The sequence below is a fragment of the Spinacia oleracea genome, chromosome 4 (assembly GCF_020520425.1).
Source record: "Spinacia oleracea cultivar Varoflay chromosome 4, BTI_SOV_V1, whole genome shotgun sequence".
NCBI lineage: Eukaryota > Viridiplantae > Streptophyta > Magnoliopsida > Caryophyllales > Amaranthaceae > Spinacia > Spinacia oleracea.
The window spans coordinates 1,912,437-1,934,992 of record NC_079490.1 but is presented as its reverse complement, the minus strand read 5'-3'; the positions used below and the strand labels follow the sequence as shown (position 1 = coordinate 1,934,992).

General features: G+C 37.8%; 3 protein-coding genes across 7 annotated transcripts; 1 reads left to right on the top strand and 2 right to left on the bottom strand.

Moving 5' to 3' along the window:
* The first annotated feature begins 3,237 nt into the window (after nt 1–3,237).
* LOC110801337 (photosystem II 5 kDa protein, chloroplastic) lies at nt 3,238–3,764 on the top strand. The gene has a single exon (XM_022006691.2). The coding sequence runs from the start codon at nt 3,347–3,349 to the stop codon at nt 3,644–3,646; it is 300 nt and encodes a 99-aa protein (XP_021862383.1). The 5' UTR covers nt 3,238–3,346; the 3' UTR covers nt 3,647–3,764.
* A 2,030-nt stretch (nt 3,765–5,794) lies between these two features.
* On the bottom strand, nt 5,795–11,582 carry LOC110801347 (sulfite reductase 1 [ferredoxin], chloroplastic). Its single transcript, XM_022006701.2, has 9 exons — nt 11,135–11,582; nt 10,063–10,582; nt 9,386–9,648; nt 9,003–9,299; nt 8,080–8,277; nt 7,509–7,643; nt 7,167–7,283; nt 6,854–7,012; nt 5,795–6,394 (listed from the first exon to the last, which is right to left on the bottom strand). Exons 1-9 carry the CDS (start codon nt 11,300–11,302, stop codon nt 6,185–6,187), a joined length of 2,067 nt encoding a protein of 688 aa, XP_021862393.1. The 5' UTR covers nt 11,303–11,582; the 3' UTR covers nt 5,795–6,184.
* Nucleotides 11,583–12,171: 589 nt separating this feature from the next.
* On the bottom strand, nt 12,172–21,119 carry LOC110801358 (uncharacterized). Of its 5 annotated transcripts, XR_008918865.1 has the most exons (10): nt 20,963–21,119; nt 20,136–20,233; nt 19,907–20,029; nt 19,208–19,419; nt 16,709–16,852; nt 15,214–15,434; nt 14,556–14,814; nt 13,807–13,942; nt 13,261–13,347; nt 12,172–13,199 (listed from the first exon to the last, which is right to left on the bottom strand). XR_008918865.1 is itself a non-coding variant. In XM_056826845.1 (9 exons), the coding sequence occupies exons 2-8, from the start codon at nt 20,209–20,211 to the stop codon at nt 13,814–13,816; spliced, it is 1,164 nt and encodes a 387-aa protein (XP_056682823.1). In that variant the 5' UTR covers nt 20,212–20,233; nt 20,963–21,119; the 3' UTR covers nt 12,172–13,361; nt 13,807–13,813. The 5 variants fall into 5 exon arrangements, 4 of the variants coding, with proteins under 4 accessions (XP_056682823.1, XP_021862409.1, XP_021862402.1 ...); XM_056826845.1 differs by having other exon boundaries at nt 12,172–13,361; XM_022006717.2 differs by having other exon boundaries at nt 12,172–13,347.
* Between the last annotated feature and the right edge of the window lie 1,437 nt (nt 21,120–22,556).

Genomic DNA, 22,556 nt, shown 5'->3' with positions numbered 1-22,556 from the left:
AATTAGTGTGTACAGGGTACCCAACAGGGTACCCGCTCTAAAAAATTGTTACCCGGAACCGGAACCTGTTGCAACAGGTTCCCAAATTTGTTACCCGGAACCGGAACCTGCACAACAGGTTCCGGTTCCGATTCAGGGTACCCTGACTTTTTGCTCACCCCTAATGATAATGATGATGAATGATGCTGTAAACCCAGCGAGTCTAGAGGTTGTTGTATGCACATCTTTCTATGTGTCATGTGTGCATTTAAAGAATAAAGGGAAGTTCTTCATGGTGTCCCTGTGTTTTGCGAAATTTAATATGGTGGGGAAAAAAATGACGCTGTGTTCTGTAAAACACAATACTGTGACATTATGTGCGTTTTCCATCCAATTTATCATAAACTTCAAATTTGCAAAAAAAAAAAAAAAAAAATCAAATTACTTTGTGGGTCTATTTTAAAACAAAAGTTTACAGATTTCCATCCACCCTAACGTGTTTGAGGTTTTTTTGGGTCACTCTAGCCTCCCATTTTTCTCCCATTTAGAGTTCTGCAAAACACAAGGCAACCATGTAGAATTTCCTAAGAATTAATATGGTTGCGTATAAATGTTGTTGAGACTCATGGTAGGAGTCACAAATTAAGCACTTATCATCAGTATAAATTCCCATCTTCAGTCAGTCTGCAGTCTGCTCTGCATTATAGTGTTTATGCCAGACTACTGATGCCCAGCGTACCTTAAGCATGTTGCTCATCAGCTTCTGATACACCTTGCTGTTGGTGTAGGCCTTAGAAATGTCCCATGAGCTTATTCCATACTATTGCAGGTCTGGAAGGAACTGATATTATGGAGAGGGGTATTTTAGGAAATAGCTTTGAAAGTTAGTATGGGTATCTTGGGGAATAAGTTAAGGGGGTTAGTTAGGGAAGAAGTATTTTATATACAGAGAGCTTATATGAGAAGGAGAGATAATGTTGAATATTGATCTGTTTTGCATTGTGCTTTTAAGAGTTCACTTGGGAGAGAAATCAAGCCTTTCGAATGCTTGAATATTGGTTACTGGTTGTAGTTTCAGTGTATTAATCAAATCTTCATTAATCTACTGTTTTGATCTGTTATCTATGCTAATTCATAGCAAATGGTCTTTCTTAACCATTACTTAAGGGAGCACTTATATGACCCTTAGGGGCTGGGGAAATTGTTCATCAGCTTTAATTCCTAATTACGCATTTCTCTCGTATCTTCTTTTCCTGTCATCAAACTCAGTTTTTATTAAATGATGTGTTGTTCACTAAGTTCTCTACTGCTTCAGGCTTGGAATTTAGACAAAAGCAATGTCTTGCTGGGGTGCCTGATAGAGAACAAGATTATCTGAGGCTTTTCGGTTTAATAAAATACAATTCTTTGATTAATACAAGGTTCGTTTTCTTTTGCTACTTTGCCTTTTCTCTGTCATGAAAAGCACCAAATACATGCATTATGTACTTTATGTGGTGAAAATTCTTTCATGCATCAGTTATCAAGTAGTAAGATATGAAATGAAAACAATAAATATTAATGGGTTTTCTATGAGTAGTTTGGTGAAAATCTGAAGAACGAAAAGTCAAGTACAGTTTGGAGTTGAACAGTCCTAGGAGATTGTAGATGTAATTGCTATGTTGCTCAGACTCCTATTTGGGTGTCATGTCCGACAAGGCGACAAGGGATCGGAAGATCCGATTCTCCTCTTATACTCTATAATAAATTTCATACAAGGTCATTATATATTTGGGTGTCGTATTGAAGGATCGGATGATCCGACAACCGACACCCTCCGTCAACCAGAGTGTACGCCGAAGTAACATAGCTTATTTGGAATATGTTATTTAGCTTAGACCTTTTATGTATTGTCAGTCAAAGCTAATATTTCTTCCTATTAGCTTGTTTTGCTGAATTATTATTCAGTTCTTCCTGTCCATGTCGAAAGGAGTCAAAAGATTTCCTAATCTTTTGCTTTGGATAATATGGTAGCAACTGAATTAGCTTATGAAATTGTTGCACCTCTTATCAGTTGTGAAGTACCCCAGAGTTGTTGCATGCTAGGGTGAAATGTAAACAACAAGGGTGTTGATGATAAACGTACCCTGCCTCTTTACGGAGGCATCATTGTTATAATGTAGATTTAGCTTGTCGCGAATGATAGATGCCTGGGACTGCTCATATAAACAACTAAAGTCAGAATGCACATTCCTATCAAAATGGCTAAATTGGAATATAACAATAAACTTGAAACTAAATTTTAGTCAGCCTGAACATTGATGTTTGTTCTTGCTAGCTTGTGTAGCTGACTAGCTGCTAAATTTTTATTTTTTTTCTACATGGTTCTCTGCTTATATAGCACTGATGTATTTTTTGCCAATAGTTTATCGGAAGCAGCAATTTTGTAGTTACTGGAGTTTAGCAGTATATCTAATCTCAGCCGAAAAAAGGCTGAATGTAAGAGCCTTGCGTACAATTTGATGGTTCATTTAGTGTCTGTTGAGTTTATTCCATTCTTAGTATTCTAAGACTTTGATATGAAAATTTCTTCATATGTTAAATTGCCTCTCAATTCTCAGTTCTTTAAAATGAGTAGAATTTACTGCTGTCATTGTTGGTATGCTTGCATTGGTGTGGCAAATAATAAAAAATTTCAATGTTTGCAACTATTTTGGAACAAAGTATATCTTTCTTTTGTTCTTGTGAACTTCTGTTGGCTTATTTGATGCTGTTTAATTTTTAAACCAAGAAGAATTCAATTGCTCACTATTTTTATCATCATTTAAAAAAAATTGACTCATTTAAAAAAAAATTGACCTCAGGGTAAATCCGTAGTATACTTTCCCCGCTCCATTCTGTTTTGTCATAGGCCACAGGAAGTGTTGAAAAGGTGCTCTCTATGTGTATTTAGCTACCATTTATAAATTCAAAGGTTTGTAGAAGTAGAAAATCAGCTATTTTGATTTTAGAGAGTGTTCGATTGGTGTAAAATGTTTTCCGTCGAACCAAACTGAGCCTTAATTGTTAGTATTAGATACATACTGTAAAAACAGCTTATTCTAGCCACATCCACTGGAAGCCAAAGAAAAATTACAGCTTATTCTAGCCAAAGATCATGGGAGCCACCAATTCCTTGAAAAAGATAAAATGTCGACACATGGTGATCACTCATTTGTCCACATCTTTTTCTTGGGATAAGGAAATGGATATTTTATGCCATAAAATCATCACCTTTTCTTTTTTGCAGCATCACATAAAAGTTCTCCCCTCTTCTAAACTTGGATTACTAAAGATTAACCAACTTTTTTTTTTCTGAAACATCTGAAGTAAGAAAAAAAGTTGAGCCATGGCTTCCATCACTATGACAGCCTCATTCCTCGGCACCACCGTGTCGAAACAGCCACCCACCCACCACCTCCGCCGTGGTGTAGTGATGGCCAAGGCGATGCCAGAAACCACCACCACCACCAAGGAAGAAACCAGTTCAAAGAGAAGGGATTTGGTGTTTGCCGTTGCAGCTGCCGCGGCGTGCTCCGTAGCAAGAATTGCCATGGCAGAAGAGCCTAAACGAGGAACACCAGAAGCTAAGAAGAAGTATGCACCAGTTTGCGTCACTATGCCGTCAGCAAGGATCTGTTACAAGTGAGAACTTTTGATATTGTTATCAGTAGCAGAAGTTTTAACTATGTCGATATTATTACAATTGTAATCTTCATGCAAAACTTATTATGCTACCTTAATGCATTGTTCATTTTTCGCCAAAACTTAATCGTTCTTTATTCTGTTTTAATGTTTGTATGGAGAAATGTGCGATGAGAAATCAATGGCTGCATCCATCTATATATTACTATGTACTATATTAGGAAGTATTAAACAGGTTTGCAGAGCTTTTTTGATGACATTCGTGTTATCGCTTATGGATCAATTGGAAACACCCTCTGAGCAATTGCAAGGGTAAGGGGCTGTCAAACCAGGTCATCGGTCGGTTATGGGTATAATCGGTCCGGGTATAATTGGATAAAGTAGTTATGCTGGGTCATTGTGCTTATGCGGATCGAATGTGTGATTTTTTTTTTTGTGATCACTTCGGTTTTTGTCAGAAATCGTATGGATAACTTTTGACAATCTTACTTACGCCCGACCCTCCCTTTACCCTGCTTGTTGTGGGAGCCTCTTTGAAGGTAATGGGGGTAATGATGATGAATGATGAAGATTTCAATTAGTTGAAATTAATAGTTGAAGACTTGGGGGCTTTTTGGTTCGGCTTCTTCAAGAAAGGGAAAAGAATTAGCTCAAATTCTCTCCGTTTGTGAATAGTGTCACACTTCGTAAAAGGGATTTGACAAAATCTGTCATTAGTTTAGGAAACCATATTATAATTACTACGATAATTAATAGATATTACATCTATCATTGTTGCGGATGAAGTCTTTACAAAGATATGGCGTAAAAATTTGCAAAATGAAGTGATTGTAATTACGACTTTACATGTAATAAATAAAGCATATCTTAAGTAAAAAATATAACTTCTAAGCAATTTTGATATTGAAGAGGGTCCTGTGAAACAAGTAGGGGTGGATACGAGTTGAACCGAGCCGAACTCAAATAGGCTCGGCTTGGTTTGATTATTTTTTTCCGACTTCGAATTCGAGCTCGAACTTACCTCGAGCTTAAATATCCTTATCGAGCCAGACTTGATAAGAATTCTTTGAGTTCGAGCCTTGATTCAATAAACTGATAAATCATATTCTACCAACAACTACAATAATATTACTAATAATTTTCTTAAACTAATATTATAATAGTATTATTCTTGGACAAGTTACGTAAAATAATATCCCTTATTTATCATTTAATTAATACTTTGGACAATGGTATTACACGATATATAAAATCTCATTAATTTGCATTAGTATTCTTAAATTTACGAGCTAGCGAGCTTTCGAGCCGAACGCCATTGAGTTTGAGTTTGATTCGTTTAGTTTTCGAACCATAAATTTAAGCTCAAGCTTGGTTCATTTATAAACGAATCGAGCTCGAGCCGGACATTTATCGAACTGATTCTGAACTGTTCACGAACAGTTCTGTTCGTGTCCACCCATAGAAACAAGTAAACCCACCACTAGAGTTGTGGGCTTGTGGCATAGGCGGGCCATCATGCAGGCTGCCGAGCTTGACATGGTCTGGCACGATACTGCCACGTCGTAAATCCGACACGACATGAAAGCACGATGATGGGCAATGAGCCGTGCATTGACATCATTTTAGAAATTTCGCACGTCGGTGAATCTTTTTCTTTTTTTCCTAACAATAACAAATTTTAAAATAAGAAGAGTACGCTAACACACAGCACGCGGGACGAGCTGTGCAATGTGTACATGAGCCCCATTATTGAAGAGAGGCGCAAGCCCAGTACGACAAGACTTTTCTCTGGCTCGTTTTAAACCCATTTCGATTCTAAAAGCCCGAACCAAATTTATGGGTCTGGGCACGAGTTTTTGGGTTAAAGCCCAGCCCGGCCCAAAATTTGATCACCTCTAACTCGTTTAGCCACAGCCCATTAAAGCACCGGAGGCCCATCACATGGGCCTACACGGCCCAGAACATGCCCACCTCTACCCGCCACCGAGATGGCAAGATCTAACACTATTCATGCCTCTCTGATCATCCTAACATCTCGTGTTTAAGCTCACCGGATACATTTATGTACCCCGTAAAAGTTTCATGGTTAAATTCCGACATGTAACAGTTCAGCCATTATTGGTTAAATTCCTGTAAAATTGCACACAACATATAGCAGTCCTCCTCAAATTGAGATCATATTGCATTCTCATAACTGTCAAAATTACAACTCTCATTAGCAACCTGTGTCGTGTTCACACAGCCACCATAAAAAAGGCAGCGCCTAAATCCCAATTGCAGTTACAATAGCAACCTGTGTCGTGTTCACACAGCCACCAGAAAAAAGGCAGCGTAAATCCCGATTGCAGTTACAACCAAAACTCTCCACATAGAAAATTACACAAAAGGACGTCTAATCAAAACAAAAGGGGGTTGAGAAAGGAAGGTTAAAGAAGAGAAGATTACTAAAAAATCATGTCCAGGCAACTGTGGCTGTTTTTCCTGGACTTTTATGTAGAAAATACATACATCTGGAAAATCAAGATGCAATTTGTGTTCGAACTCATTCGATACTTTTGCCATTTTGCTCGGCAGCAACATAATTGCGGATGATGTCCATGGCCAACTGATGGGCTGTCTTGTTTTGCAGCTGTGCAAGTTCATCTACGGCTTCATACGTTTCCTTGTCAGCGAAAAGCTTCAGGTTGAATTTACCGGATGATTTCGGTATACCGTCCCACTTGTCCACCATCTCTTGAAGTTTTTCGAAACCCTACAAGAGTATATCACATTTGCTCAACACTCACCTTCTAAACACGATGACTATAAATTCTTTAAACAAAATGAGGGGTATTAAATGCTTCAACCTAGGTAAAGATAGTTGTGGGGCGAAAAAGCCCGACACAAAAGCCCGGTCCGACCAGCCACAAAAAAGCCCGGCACGAGCACGTAGTCGTGGGGCGGGCCAGATTTTTTGGAAAAAGCACCACATGGCATGGCACGACAAAGCACGCTAAATTTAGTAAAATTTGGCTTAGGTATTACAGCTGGCCCGTGGGTCTGGACCCTGTTTTAAAAAAAATCAGCCCGACCCAATGTAGAGTGGGCTTGGCATGGATCCGTTCAGGCCCACAGACTCGGCCCGAATCCCAGCCTGGTCCACAACCATCTTTAAACCTAGGCAACCAGAAGGGAAAAAAATATCATTTTCTATCTTGGGTTCAATACTCACCAAGCGGTTTGAGAAATCGCCAAACGATTCCCTGGCTTTCCGATTTCGTTTCCAGTGATAAAATAGAGGCTCTAGCACCTTCTCCAGTTCTTGGATTTTGACCTTGTTCAAGAAGCACCTTGCCAAGGATGTTTGGTTGGGCGTTCCACCTAGCCATATCTGTTTTTTGACACAAAATTGAATTCAGCTTGTATTTCATAGGACATAAACACACAATTTCACATGCAAAAGATATGGAGTAAAATATTTAAGCCATTCACAATTCAGCATGTTTATATACACAAGTATAATGTTTCTACTACAGTGTAAGTACCTGATAACTGTTGGGACCATCACCAACAAGTCCAAGCTCAGCCATGTAAGGTCTAGCACATCCATTAGGGCAGCCAGTAACCCTTATTACAATAGACTCGTTGTACTTGAGGCCAACCTGGAAACAACATTCTGTGCTAGTAAGGGAACTTCTTGTTGCAATCCGTAATCAAAAGGTCTTGCACGCACACGGTGTACAATAAATTTATCGTACACCAAAATAACTTTTATCCAGTTTTTTTGTAACTTTTAACTAGTTCTTTGTAACTTTAACTATGTTTTGGTTAACTTTTATATTATGAAAAAAAAACCAAAAAGACGAAATTGTCAAAGAACAGCATACCTTCTCAAACGAAGTTCTAACACGTTTCAGTAAGTCGGGGATTCCTCGCTCGGCTTCAGTTATAGCCAATGGACACATAGGTAAAGCAGGGCATGCCATCGCAGTTACATTAAGGGGATCCACTAGCCTGGGTTCCTGAAGTTGACAAATGTTCATGTAAGCAATAAAGTATACAAATATGAATGTGCTATGAAAACGAAGTCTCCAAGTTCACCCTAGATCTGATCACATTGCGGGCCGGGCCACACCTTAAAATTTCTGCCCATTAGGTCGGGTCTGGCCGAACTTCTGGACGAATTTTTCTGCCAAAACCCGCTATTTCGGGCCAAATAGCAGGCTTTCGGGCCGGGTAAATTTACACACAAAAAATTGCAACTTTGAGTTGCCCAAAACCCACCCCAAAAAAATATATAATTCGGGCAGGGCCCGGAAAACGGGCCTAAAATATAGCACAAACCCACTATTTTTCAGGCCGGGCTCACGCGATCAGGTCTAGTTCACCCCCACCCCTTTCATGTCACAAAGATAGAAGGTATACAACGGTAATCATAGTACTCCAACAAGATCATACCAGCAGGCCTCCCTGAGCAAGCATTGTGCCGATTTGACGTTTCCATGCAGGGCGAATGTCACACAGAATAAGGTTTTGATTAGCTGTAATACGCACATCCAAATTATATTTCTCAATCACTTCCCTCAATGTTTTCTTCATCACGCCTTTAACACGGCCACTGTCAACATGAAGGCCACAAAATAAATTTCCATCACCCTGTGAAAATAAACAATATAGTTAGCGAAAGGACTTTTCCTAGGTGTTACAACAATGAAACTTTCAGCAAAACAGACATTTTGCTAGTAAAACTATCTGTTTTTCCACAACATCTGATTTCAGAAGCTCTGCACATTGACATACATACTCATTTTGTTTCAATAACTAGCCCAAGTATTCAGATAAAGAGTATGCATTTGCAACTTAAAATCATAGGCCTCTTCAATCAGGCATTTATAGATGATTTATATAAGGTACAGTTCGATAAGAAAGTCCTTTCTAATATTGTCTTAGAGGAGGATTAAACATATCTGAAGAGAACTGTTATTTCCAAGAAGAATTAGCAGAATATCAAAGAATAATCTTTCCTTGATATTGCAAGAATTTCTACTGCAAAATATTCTTTCCTTCAACCATTACAATAGATCATGGCACTAAGCGTAAGAAGCTCTGCACATTGACATACACGCTCATTTTGTTTCAATAACTTGCCCAAGTATTCAGATAAAGAATATGAATTTGCAACTTAAAATCATACGCCTCTTCAATCAGGCATTTGTAGATAGTTTATATAAGGCAAATCACACAGTTCCATCATGAAGAAAGTCCTTTCCCAATTTTTCTTAGAGGAGGATTAAACATATCTGAAGAGAACTGTTATTTCCAAGAAGAATTAGCAGAATAGCACAAAATGATAGTAGCACACATCAGGGAGAAAAACACACCTGCTCATGCCAACCCAGAAAACTCTTGAACTCCCACTCCGGCAACTCACGGATTGGTTCAAACTTCCTTCCATAATACTCTTCTACAACACTTCTGAACTTTTCAATACCCCATGAACTAATTAAATATTTCATCCTGCTGTATTTTCGGTCATCTCTTCTACCATTCTCTCTCTGAGTAACTACTATAGCTTTGATAGCATATAATATATCTTCCTTCGGCACATAGCCTATCGGTTCAGCCATACGTGCAAATGTGCTTTCTAACCTGTGTGTTCTTCCCATGCCACCTCCAACCTAACACAAAAATTCAAGCTAATCAGAAGAAAAGAAAAAAGGCATTGATGATTAAAAATACAGATGAGTACAGCCAAGAATCTTACATATATGTTAAAACCCTGTGGCTCGCCATTTTCATCAGACACAACAACAACACCAATGTCATTTGTGAATATGTCCACTGAGTTATCAGTGGGAACCGTGACAGCAATTTTGAATTTCCTAGGCAAGAACTGAGTTCCATAAATGGGTTCTGGAGAGTCCGGGAAATTTGTACCATGTGAATTATCGTTACGAGCTTTCACCACTTCGGGAGGTTCAGCTGTCATAAATTGCTCTCCATCGACCCACACATCATAATAGAAACCTGATTATGGAGTTACATATATGTTCGTTAAACACAAACATCAAGGAGTTATCTAACGGCTAATAACATACATTCACATTCAAATAATTGTATTCTAATTTATTCACTCCATACAGAACTAATATGCAACAAAATAATATCTTGTACCCAACACAACCTGCTTAGCAGTTTCCTCAAAATCATCCACAAAATTCCCCCAAAAATAAAAATTTCTCAACAACTTAGCATACTTATTACTGCACAAATTCCTAATCAGAAAAAAAAAATCTAAAATCCAAATTACTAGATATGCAAATATTAAGCAAATGACACAGCCAAATTTAATCATGATCTTTTCCAATAACCCAGTTCTAATCAACAAAATCCCAATTCAAAACCCACGTAACAAAATCAAAAAATGCAGATAATAGAAACCTGATTGTGGAGTTAAGAGAGCAGCAATATTCTCAGCTGTTTCCTGAGCAAATAAATAATCTTTCCTAACAAGTGGGGCGGGTGGAGCAAGGACATTTCTGTTGAGATCCCCACAAGCACCAAGAGTCGAACCCATGTTTCTAATAATAGTTCCCATCACAGTTTTCATGTCCTTTTTCAAAACTCCATGTAGCTGAAAAGTTTGTCTTGTAGTCAACCGAAGAGTTCCAATGCCGAATTGATCAGCAAGATCGTCCATTACCAAGTACAATCTGTTGGACACTTTACCAGACGGGTTTTTCGTTCGAAGCATGAACGAGTATGATTTTGCACCTCTCTCCTCTCTATTATACTGCAAATAGCTCCCATGAAACTTAATCAACTGTGTAGCAGCCTCATTTATGCCAGGAGCATCACTCACCATCTCCTCATTAAGAGGATACCTAATGAAGTTACTTTGCTCCTTGAATATCTCAACCTTACTACGCTTAGGCGCAACAACAGTCTCAGGCTTCACTGGCTGCAAATTATGCAATACCAATTCAGTAATACTACATCATTAATACATAATTACATGCACTACTTTTCTGTGGAAAATCAAGAAACATTTCCAGAAATTTAATCCTGGGAAAGACTGGCTAATAACTTGCATTCATGTCAAACAATTGTATTCTAAAAACACTATGGAGCATTAATCATAATTTCTTTCACTCCATACAGAACTAAAATGCAAAAAAATGATATCTGGATCCAACATGCTTAACAGTCTCCTCAAAATCATCGACAAAATTCCCTCCAAAAAAAATCTTAACAAATTAGTGAACTTATTTGTGCACAAATTCCTAACCAGAAGAAAAATATCTCAAATTTTACAAGATCTGCAAATATTAAGCAAACGACACAGCCAAATTTAATTCATTGGTATCTTCCAATAACCCATTTCTAATCAACAAAAACCCAATTCGAAAACCACTTACCAAAATCAAGAAATGCAGCAGTAACATTCAATCAAAAAATAAGAATCCAAGCAATAAATTGGCAGCACAATAAAAAATAATAAAAAATTCATTACCGTAGAGACAGCTCTTATGGTGGAAGAATTAGAAGAAGATACAGAAGCCCCATGAACACCTTTGTGCACAGGAATCAACCCAGATGGCTTCAACCCATTAAAGCTCTGAATTTGAAGCTTTGGGTCGATGAAAATGGCGCTGTTGGCAGCTCCAAACGACGTCGTCATACCCAAATCAAAACAACAAAACTCCAGAAAAGAAATCAGAGTAATTAGGGTTCAGAAGTCTGAGCAGATATATATTTGTTGGAGAGAGAAAATGGGGAAGATAGGAAGTGGTGTTGTTGGATGGTGGTGATGAAGTTCAGAAAAAGGTTGAGAAAAAATAAAAAATGAGGAATCTGAAACTATTATATTGTGCCGTCACGTGCCTAACACAAGACAAATATGAATCGCCTATCTAGGTTGGATCACACGCGCTCAATTTGAGAGGAGAAAACAATTTTTTTTCTTAGCTATACCGGACTAGATCAGATGGCTCTAGGTCGTGCCGTATTATGTGACTTGTGGGGGGCGTCGTGCCGTATTACGTGACTTGTAGCTAGTTAGCGTAGCCTAAAATCCAGCTTAATAGTTATGTATTTGTATCACGTTGTCCACTTGTCCCACAATTTTCAAAAGATTTGTCCGATAGTCTAGGTATTGCTTGAGTCTACGTGACATCATGCCACAAGTTGTGTTGTTCTTATGCCACATGACATTACCGTTGTAATTTGGGCGGACTCCCCTCAACTCATTCATGGGGTTGATCGACGAGGATAAGGCTTCCAAAGAAACCAGACTTATCACATGTGATTTCAAGAAAAAAAAAAAGTAAAAACTTTTCAAGTTTTTAACTCCTGTATCGTATTGGAGAGAATGTTGCTAGTTTATTTGTTGCAAAGGCCCATAACTTGACAACGAGTGTAGAGAAGACCTTTAGTTTGTTCCTCTTACAAGCTTTGTCAAAAAAAGAGTCAAACTTCATTTATATCAGCATGTTAAATTGATTGTTATGTTAAGTTATGCTCTAATGTATTTTGTCGTACCTTTTTAAAAAAAAAAAAAACAGTTTGAAATCAGTATTGTAAGTAGCTGATTAATCTTAATAGTCGATAAGATAACAATATGAAGTAGTAATAATTTTAAGAATAGTGATTTTTATTTTTTTCAATTTAAAATCAACTTTCATTTTCCTTGTATCCTTTTATAGAAGGCTGCACGAATTCTTCAGGGGGTTGAGGAGGAAAATGACGTAAGAGGTTACGTTGCAAAATCAGGTAAGGTATGCCACGCGCTTACAAGGCGCGTCAGATTCTATCAGACAAAGATACTGATAGGTGAGAGCCAAAGCCAATATTTATTTTTGATTTTTTGGTTTCGGCGTCTGGCGTTTTTAGTGGGGGAGCAAAAATAGCAAATGAATGCTGAAGAATGAACCTGGACGTAATTCTAACCCCAAAAAGAAAGAAAAAAATCATCTATTTTCAGTCAAATATTTAGGGCTGGCCATAAAACAAGAGAAATGTTACTCATTCTCGTACCCTAATTAAAAAAAATCTATAAAAACGCAAAGTTAGGATAATCTTCTCTTAATACTACGTCATACGGAATAACTTAATTCTCGTTTTCCGTACCCTTTCTTTACTAGACTAGTCTACTTGTCATTTAAATGGTGGCTCTATGTTGAGCTCTAAGGTCAACTATTCATTTTTTTTAAAATTGAAAGGGTAGGACTAGGGGAAAAAGGTGGGGAGGGGAGCCCTTGGAATCTATCTCAAGTTTAGCCAACATATATAGGTCCCAACAAAACAAGTTGTAGGTGTGTGGTGATGCTATAGCTGCTCAAAATATGCCGGGCTCTCAGCCCGAAAAAATCCAACCCGTATTTAGCCTCCGGATTGGCCCGATTTGAAAATGCTTCGTCCCGGAAAACGTTTTTGAGTCCACTCTCAGATGATGAGATAAAAGAAGGAGACGTTTTACCTTGGGTCGAAACGATTGAATCCAATATACGGGCTTTCAGCCCAAAAAATCCAACCCGTATTTAGACTCCGGATTGACCCGATTTATAAATGCTTCGTCCCTGAAAACGTTTCTGAGTTCACTCTCAGATGATAAAGGGAGAAAAGAGGGAGAGGTTTTACCTTGGGTCGAAACGATTGAATCCAGTATACTGATTGAGCTCCATTCCACAAATCCGCACGTGTGATCGAACAATGTGTATTTCCTGGCTGAAAAAAATAAACTGAACACTAGAATAATGGAGCACTTCAACATATTAACAAAAAACTCAGGGTTAATTCCACATTACAAGACAGATCATCTGTTTTTTACCTCAAGAACACATGAAAGAAAATTATCAATTGACAAAAACTTAGGGTTTACTGTCCACATCTAGATTATGATACAGAGGGGGATAAAGTGATAAACTGGTTAAGAAGGTTTGTTCCTGTTGTTGTAAAAGTACTTCACAATAGATTCCCTTATATAGTCTCTCCATCAAGCTTTTCACGTATAATTTGCGTGTGATTGTGTGAAAAGCCGAAAAAGTGAAGATGTTATATGTTGCGAAATTTGTGATGAAGACGACATGATGATATTCCTCCCAACAAACCTTAAGAGTCTAATCACAGTTTAGCCATCCATTTGGCTGATCGAAGATGCTAATCAAATGCAGAGTTACAACTTACAAGTAATTCAAAAGTCATACTTAGTCCTTCCGCTGCCTAAGATGAGGCATAACATGTCATCGACGTTCAAAGACGAATGGAAAAAGTTCCAAGCTTCTAGCATTAACCGTTTTCTCGATCCTTTGAAGTGAACAACCTGTGCATCAAGTAACAAGAAGAAAGCACTAAGAGCTTGAAACCCGAGAAATTATGCATGCAAACATAAACATGTACGAGTGGAGTCATATTCCGGTCTATTATTAGCTATTTAATTACTGCGTATGTCAAAATAAAGCCATTCTAGTCATTTTTACATTTTAGGTTGGTTTGGGTCTAAATTGGTTAATCTAATTTCAGGCACACTTCGGTTAGGATCAGGTTACTTGGGTTTGGTCTGTTTTGCCTAATCAACCTAAGAGCTTGACACAAACAAATACCAATATACAACAAGAAAGCACTAAGAGCTTGAAATGTGCATGAAAACGCAAACAAATATGGACTCGTATTCCGTTCTATTGTCAGCTATTTAATTATGTCAGAATAAAGCCATTTCAGTTGGGTTGGTTTCAGTCTGAATTGATTAATCTAGTTTCAGGTACACTACGCTTAGGATCAGGTTACATGGGTTTGGTCTGCTTTGCCGGATCAACCTAAGAGATTGACACACACAAACACTACTGTACCTTATTTTTGGTTTTGAGACAAAAGTAGATGAGTAATGCAAGCAGGGACAAAGACTAAAATTTGTGAATTAAACTGTAATGTAATACCTTCACATCAAGAGGCATGCCATGAAATTGTCCTGCACCTTCTGGTGGAGTCCAATTGTACAGAGCGCAAGGTAGAAACAGGACGGAAGCACCGTTTATTTCTTCCGAGAAAGGTACAGGTTTAGAGAATTTCCTTGCATCAAAAGATGGCTGAGACCTCACTACCCAAGCTAAAGCCAACTGATCACCCAACATTCTAGAAGCTCTCATGTACCTTGTAGTGTAAGCTTTAAGAACTTCCTCCAGGAACTCCTTAGCCCTGAGTCCAGAGATAAAAACATAAGTCAGCACTAAGAAATTAACGGCCCATTTGGTAACCGGTAATAAATGGTGGGAATAGAAATAAATCTAAGTGTTATTTGGTAAGAAAATAACATCATGATGTCCATAAATTTGTCACAAACTTGGTGTTTTTCTTCATAAATTTGCATTACCCCTAATACCACTCCCCCAAATGGTAATGGATGGTAATGGAAATTTATAAAGAAAAGAGATAATATTGAGTGAATTAGCATTACCATGGGAATGTATTTTGATTTTCCTTACAAATTCATTCCCATTGACACCATTTATGGTCGGTTACCAAACAGACCGTAATGTTATCTGAAGAAAATTCCTTACTATATTATAAAAGTTTCTTTTGTCAATGGTTTCGCACCTTTGGAGGCCCTCTGCAGTTCCCCGGACAGCAATAAACCCAGAGTTCAACGGCTGCTCTTTGTTATTCCTAAAAGTTAGGGCTAAATGGAAGTTTGGATATGCATCAAATAACTGGCCAAGATCATCAACAACCGCTATATCTGAATCAGTGAAAATGTAATGGTTCATTTGTCCTTGAACATGCTTATTGAGCTCCTCGTGCCTTGCAGTCAAGAAGGCCTGCATAAGTGACAATATCACAAAATTAACAATAACAGAATAATCTTGAAAGAGTTGCTTTTATTTTCCCACCTGCGGACTGAGTACAACATCATATAAGAGAAACTTTGAAAATCGTATTCCATAATCAAACTGAAAAGATAAGCACTTTTCAGCTTCTCAACGTGCTAGTTGGGACCTAAGATATGCACCCTCCGTCCCTAAAAGATTGGCCCCTATTTCCTTCCCGGTCCATCCCTTTGAGTTTGCGCCATACCATTTATAGTATGTGGTCCTCACATGTCTACTCTCACATTCTATTATTTAATTAGCAAAAAAATAAAACTACCAACCACTAGCTTTTCTTTTGCCTTCTATCTTAATAAAGTGAAAAATGTGGTATGGGGCTATCTTTTAGGGACGGAAGGAGTACTTCACTACTTTACTAACTTTTCAAATATTCAAGCCAAGATTGGATTAAGTATAAAGCCTAACTTATCATGAGCCATGAAACAGAATAAGACAGAAGAGCCACCGCACAATTGTTTACAGCTCTAGCCTGCATATCAAGAAGAAAAGCTGACTCCAAACCACCAAGATAAGTTCAACTCATACACTAACTACTGACTTTTTATCATTAGACCTAGAATTTACACGTTGAGCTTAGCTTTTTCACACTGATGACAAGGAGGTTTAGGAGTTACAGTCGACGCCGACACTCAAACTTTTGTTTCCTCAAGCAATACATCACAAATTATGAACGGACAAAGGAACTACTGGCACGGATGCATGTCACCAAGTTCAACACTTTACAAAGTACACTCTGACTATTGTCATATGTAAAATAAGTATCTTTGCAGGTTAATGAAGATGCTCATTAGAATAGTCTTCTTTCTACTTTTAATCTCATAATGACACAATAAACTCCTATAAGAACATCAGACAACAGACTACTACAACAACAACAACAACAACAACAAAGCCTTAGTCCCAACATGATCAGACAACAGACTACTACAGTACTATAATTGATGATTTAGAAAGAAGATCACCAGTATGCAATAACCAGTTTCTTAGTCCCAGAAACCCCAATCAGAGTCTTCCGTTAATGCAAATATCAACTGAAAAATAAGACTCATATTGATGGCCTTTGGTTCTCTATATCTCTGTATTTTCAAATGTACATGACAGAGACATATGAACAACCAGAACTTTTACCACACCTCTTGTTCCTAAGTAAATCATAGAAAAATAAAAATTATACCACTTGTAAATTCAGCGCAATGAACCCTTACAATGTAAGACCTAATTCTTTGAAGCATCAACTTGTCTCTTGAATATTCACCTTGAATGGGATAAGCTGTAACTCTTTCCTTGTCAATGTGAAGGTCCGACTCTGGATCCGTAAGGATGATTACATTGCTCAAAGGCATTGTTACCTGCACACATAACAAATTGGTGAGAACTTTCTCCAAATCCCTATAATGCAACATGCTCTATATATGCCCAAAAATAAGCTAGATAAATACACTCCACCATCATATCCTCTGTGGATAATAACCAAGCCAACTCAGAATTCAAATGTAGAAAGCTTAAAGTCTTGTCAATCTCAAAATGCATAACACGCAGGGTAATATTGCTTCAATTGACAGCCAACATACACACACCTCTTACCAGAGTTTTGTAAGTGCTAAAACAGGAGAAAGAAGAAAGGACACAAGTAGAATCTCCCATACAAACTCTTCAATTTAGAGCATATGGTAAGGAACAAGAATCAAACCCAGCTCAGAAATATTCCCAAATATCAATTTGTGTGACATTGGACCCTGTTCTTGACAAAGGGAAAGAAAAGAGAGAAAAAAAAAGTTCTACAAAATAATCTTATACTTACTAGTATAGAGGAGGAGGATGTCTTCCAAACCTTCCTATCCCTTCCTTTAAAATCCATACGAACATTCAACCACTTTGTACCAGAGAGTTGTGTTAGAATAAGAACTACCAAAGCCATTCACCCGCCGAAGATAATTTTTTGAACAAAGTCCCCGAAATTCAAACCTCCTTAGGTTTACTCACTAAGTCACAAGGTCAAAACCTAGTAAATGGTCTCTCCTTTACTTTCCTCTCCTAACCTTAACCTAAAATAAGTAAATAACAGTGCCATAACACTCTTTGTCTGGTTCACTACACTAACCGGGACTCGGGAGACTACTAGTACAGTGAGATTCTAAACAGAGAAGGCTGAAGATTGAAGAAGATGCATAATACAAACCACTGATGAGGACAATGTCTTTGAACAAAATCCCCGAAATTCAAACCTCCTCGGGTTTACTCACTAAGTCACAAGGTCGAAACCTGGTAAATGGTCTCTCTTTTACTTTCCTCTCCTAACCTTAACCTAAAATAACAGTGCCATAACACTCTTTCCCTGGTTCACTACACTAACCGGGACTCGGGAGACTACTAGTACAGTGAGATTCTAAACAGAGAAGGCTGAAGATTGAAGAAGATGCATGATACAAACCTCTGATGAGGATAAGCCCCTTCAGTCCATCTGGCCATCTAAAGACTTTCTACCACTACCTACCACCTGATAGGATATGGGATCCTTTCGGAATCATAAGAAATTCAAAGTATAAGAATAAGGATGCTTCAGATCCCATCTAATTTCAAGACATTATGCGGTGAACTTTTAGGCCTTGCTCAGAGTTTATGTGTTTTGTTGATATGTGCCAGCCTGTCTGGAAACCATGTTATGTACAGATATTTGCTCAGGTATGAAAAATTAATGTTAGAAAGCCAAATTAAACCTCCCAATGCCACAAAGAAGTGAATCTGCCTAGAATGCTGGCAACCACGTCAACGCCCAGCACATCAGACTTGCATAAATTAACCCCAAGTCCCCAAGCGCCAAAATCAACTTAAAGATTTGCCATATAGTGAGCAAAATCCTGAATTTCTTTAAATCCTAGAAGAGAAACACAATAGAATCACCCACAAACCCTTATGAGGCCTGTATGTCAAAAAAAGCAGACAGGTTCAAGGACAATGGGGGACAATAACTAGAAAACCACCAAATACCATTAAACACTGAGGACATGTTAACAATCCTGCCATCCTACAAAAACGAAACAACCCCGCCCCACTAGAAAAGTAGGAAGGCACACCCAATTTTGGTAACTAGATTTCATTTTTATCTCGCTGATAGTCCCTAGCACAAAGTCACTTAAGGGGGAAAAATAGACTTAAGCATACCATCTGTAATCAAACTATCAAAGCCTGATTATCCCAGTTCCAACCTTGACATTTCAACCACGTAGGTTCGCTACACCTAAGCATTTCCAAACCCCTTGTCTTTCGATAAAACAAGGTCCTGTAGCTATCCTCTTATCTACACCTAGAACCGAATTGGGAGACACCTTAACCCTAGTCCATCAAGATGGAAGGAATGAGCTGGCTACGATCAACTTCACTTAGATTTGGCCTTGCAAGTTGGTTTCCAGACAAAACTTCGGCCGGCAGAAGAAGAGCCGACTCAAGTATCTTTTATGGAACATAAAAAATAGCAGTGTCTTTTATAATTAATTTGTCCTAGAAGCAAGATCAGTAACTCCTTAATCCTTATAAAGTGAGTATATGATGAACACAAGAAACTCTAAAGTTCTGCTACAACTAGAACTTAGTATTTCATTATCCACATTCCACACACCACACCTAGGTAAAATCAAATGACAAGAAACAGATGGAATCCACTCCTAAATCACTATTTTTATTCAATAGATCAGAAAGATGTATACCTGGATGAAGTTAATAAATGAATCCAAGATAGCCATTGTTCTCTCCAACTTTGTGAACGTAGTATTTCCAATTGTCACTATATCAGACGGTCTCGTCTCAGCATTCTTCTCAGAAGAATTGTAAATGGTGAACACTGTAACAAATGCAACATTCTCTCCAGAACTCGGGCTCTGAGTGATAGTATGCTGAGTTTTGTTCAAGGCCCTGGTACCTTCACAGAAAGTAAAACACGAGATATGATAAGTTACAATCAAAATGAAATACGGAATATTAAGATTTGAAAATTAAGGGCATCTTAGTAAAGCTCCTATTTGCACCATGACTCAGTTCCCCTGCCATTTCCATCAAATCGCAAGATCAAGAATACAAACACAGTTCAAACAAACACTGATTTAAAAGCAAAGCATTTCCTATTTCCTTCACACAATTATCAACTCCAACCACCTTTGTCCATAGTTCAATACTGATTCTTTGTTCTTACTAGTAGTAGTTCAATGGTTGAAACAAACAAAAAGGCCTAAAGCCTCAACGTATGATATTTAAGTTCACACGGTTAACATCCCTAGCCCCGATCCCTTAACAGAAAGACTGTAAAATAAAGCACACTACACGAATGAATCACGTCAAAACAACCTCCACTCTCCTCTCCATTTTGCATTGCAAATCCAACAATAACCAGAGCTTCAACTTTGACTCACCTTGGCAATGCAAACGATTTCGCAAACCCTGACCAGCAGCTGGACCAAGGACTAGATGGTCGGACTTTGTACCGTGTTTTTTAGGTTGATCAACAGTAGTTGAGAACTTGTGCAACTCTAGAACTACCAAACAAATATTACAAAAACGCAAAAAACGATATTAGACCTACATTACGAGTCTTTTAAACTTGCAAAGTCAGACATAAAAACACAAAAGAAAGGAAATCACCAGATAACAAATAAGGCAGGAAGATCATAACAGGGAGCAAAAACAGAAATCGACGTGCTCCACCGCCGATTTTCATTCCTGGAATCAGCGTCCCACTCCTAAATTCATTAATCATCATTAAGTTAACAATTACTCACTCACAATCAAAGACATTACAAAATATCTTCTGATACTTCATAAATGTCAAATTATTGAAGTAATATTAAAAAAAATTGAACACAAATATACAGTCAAATTCATTTTTCAGTTACTGTGATCCTAGATTACATAACTAAACTCATAATATAATAATTTAGGTCAATCAATTATCAGCTGGAAGAACAAACCGTAAATCAATTAACAAATGAAGATTCAGCCAAACTCATGATGATTGAAAAATGAAATCTCATCGATTCATTATCTTAATAATTCTCACTCGGAATCAAACACATTGCAAAATCTCTTCTGATACTGCATAAATGCAAAAATAATGAAGTAAAATTAAGAAAATTGAACACAAATACACATTTCTAAATTCAACCAAAATCATGACGATGGAAAACGAAAGCTCACCGATTCATTATCTTACTAATTACTCGCTCGGAATCAAACACATTGCAAAATCTCGTCTGATACGCATAAATCGACAAATAATGAAGTAAAATTAAGAAAATTGACAAATATTCATTTCTGATTCATTTTTCAGTTAATTTGATCCTAGATTACTTAATTACACTCATAATACAACAATTTAGGTCAATTAATTACTAGCTGGAAGAACAAACCCTAAATCGATTAACAAATGAAGATTCAACCAAAATCATGATGATTGAAAAATGAAATCTCACCGATGCGTAAATGAAATTCTGTTGACGAATCGCAAATTCGGATGAAATTGAAGTTTGAATTCTTAGAGATCTTTGAGGAGAGAAGGTGAGCAGTGAAGTGGAAGGAACTGTAGAAGAGATTAGCAAGTTTAATCCGATGATCATTTTATATGTTGTGTTTGGTGTCAAAATATGTGGATTGTAACGTTCTTCTTTTTTACCGTGCATAGTGTACCCGCTCTGCCGCTCATCTGTAACTCCGTAAAGATGGCCGTGGGCCAGGCCGGTTTGAGAATCGACCCGATATGAAAAATTCCGTTTAGTATGGGAATGAAAAAAACACGACCTGACATGAGTACAAAGTCGTGGGTCGGGTCTGAGCAGCATTTTGTGGAAAAAGCACGACAAGGTACCGCACGACTCTACCCGACACGACAAAGCACGCTAACTTTAGTAAAAATTGGGCTTAGACACAATGGCCCGACCCGGCACGAAAACCCGTGGGCTTGGGCCAGACCTAGGCCCTGTTTTGAACTTTTCATCCCCTGCCCAGCACGATGGAGAGTGGGCCTGACGTGGGCCCGTCCTGTTTAAGCCCACGACCCGTGTGCTCAGCCCGAAGCCAAACCCGATCCGCCCCACGACCATCTTTATCTGTAGGTACAAAGTGAATGTGTCTCTTAGAGCATCTTCAACGGTTGTAGACTTGTAGCTAAGGACTAACTTAACATTTATAAACGTTTCAAGCTAATAGTTAGGAGGTTGTTTTTTCGGATATCAGATATGTGTGGCAACACACATATCAAATAAAAGACAAATAGCTAAAAGACAAAAAAGGAAGTACCATTTATGTTAAAAAAGTACCATTCTGTAAAAAAAAGTACAATTCAGTTAAAAAAAGTACCGTTTTTGTTTAAAAAAGTACCATTTAATTTCTTTTTTTGTCATTTTTCTTATTTTGTCTTTTGCTATGATATGCATTTGCCCACACATATCTGATATCCGAAAATACTTCCTCAATAGTTAGACCATTAAAATGAAAATAATAAATCAACTTGGCAAGTTACCAAATAATTGATTGACAAGTGGAACAAGTGGACCAATTTAAATAACAAGCTAGTGTCATTGGAGCACAAATTAGCTAGACAACGAAATAACTTTAAATCTTATATGGCATAACAAGCTAACTAATTGGCAAATTAGCTTACAATTGGAAGATGCTCTTAGAGACGTAGACCATATTGTCCATAATTTTCTAAATCCGAAAATTCATTTTTTTATTCAAGTGATAGGGATGTCAACGAGTCGAGCCAAGCCGAGCCAAATATTTGGTTGTTCAAGCTAGGTTTGATAAGAAATTTTAGAACTCCAGAGCTCTTAACCGAGCTTTCTTTTCTCGCCGAATTTTTGCGTGACCTTATTTCACCTCCCTGCGGCCATTTTTAGCTAAATTTTAATTTCCTTCTTAAAAGGTTGTAGATCTTAAAATAGTTTTTGATTTTTGCCTCGAAAATCATTTAATTTCGAGTTATAGATTAGTAGTCATGGCCGTTTCAAAATTCTGCAGCACTATTTCAATTTTTCCCCTCCTTGATTTGTGTGCGCCGCCTAGCCG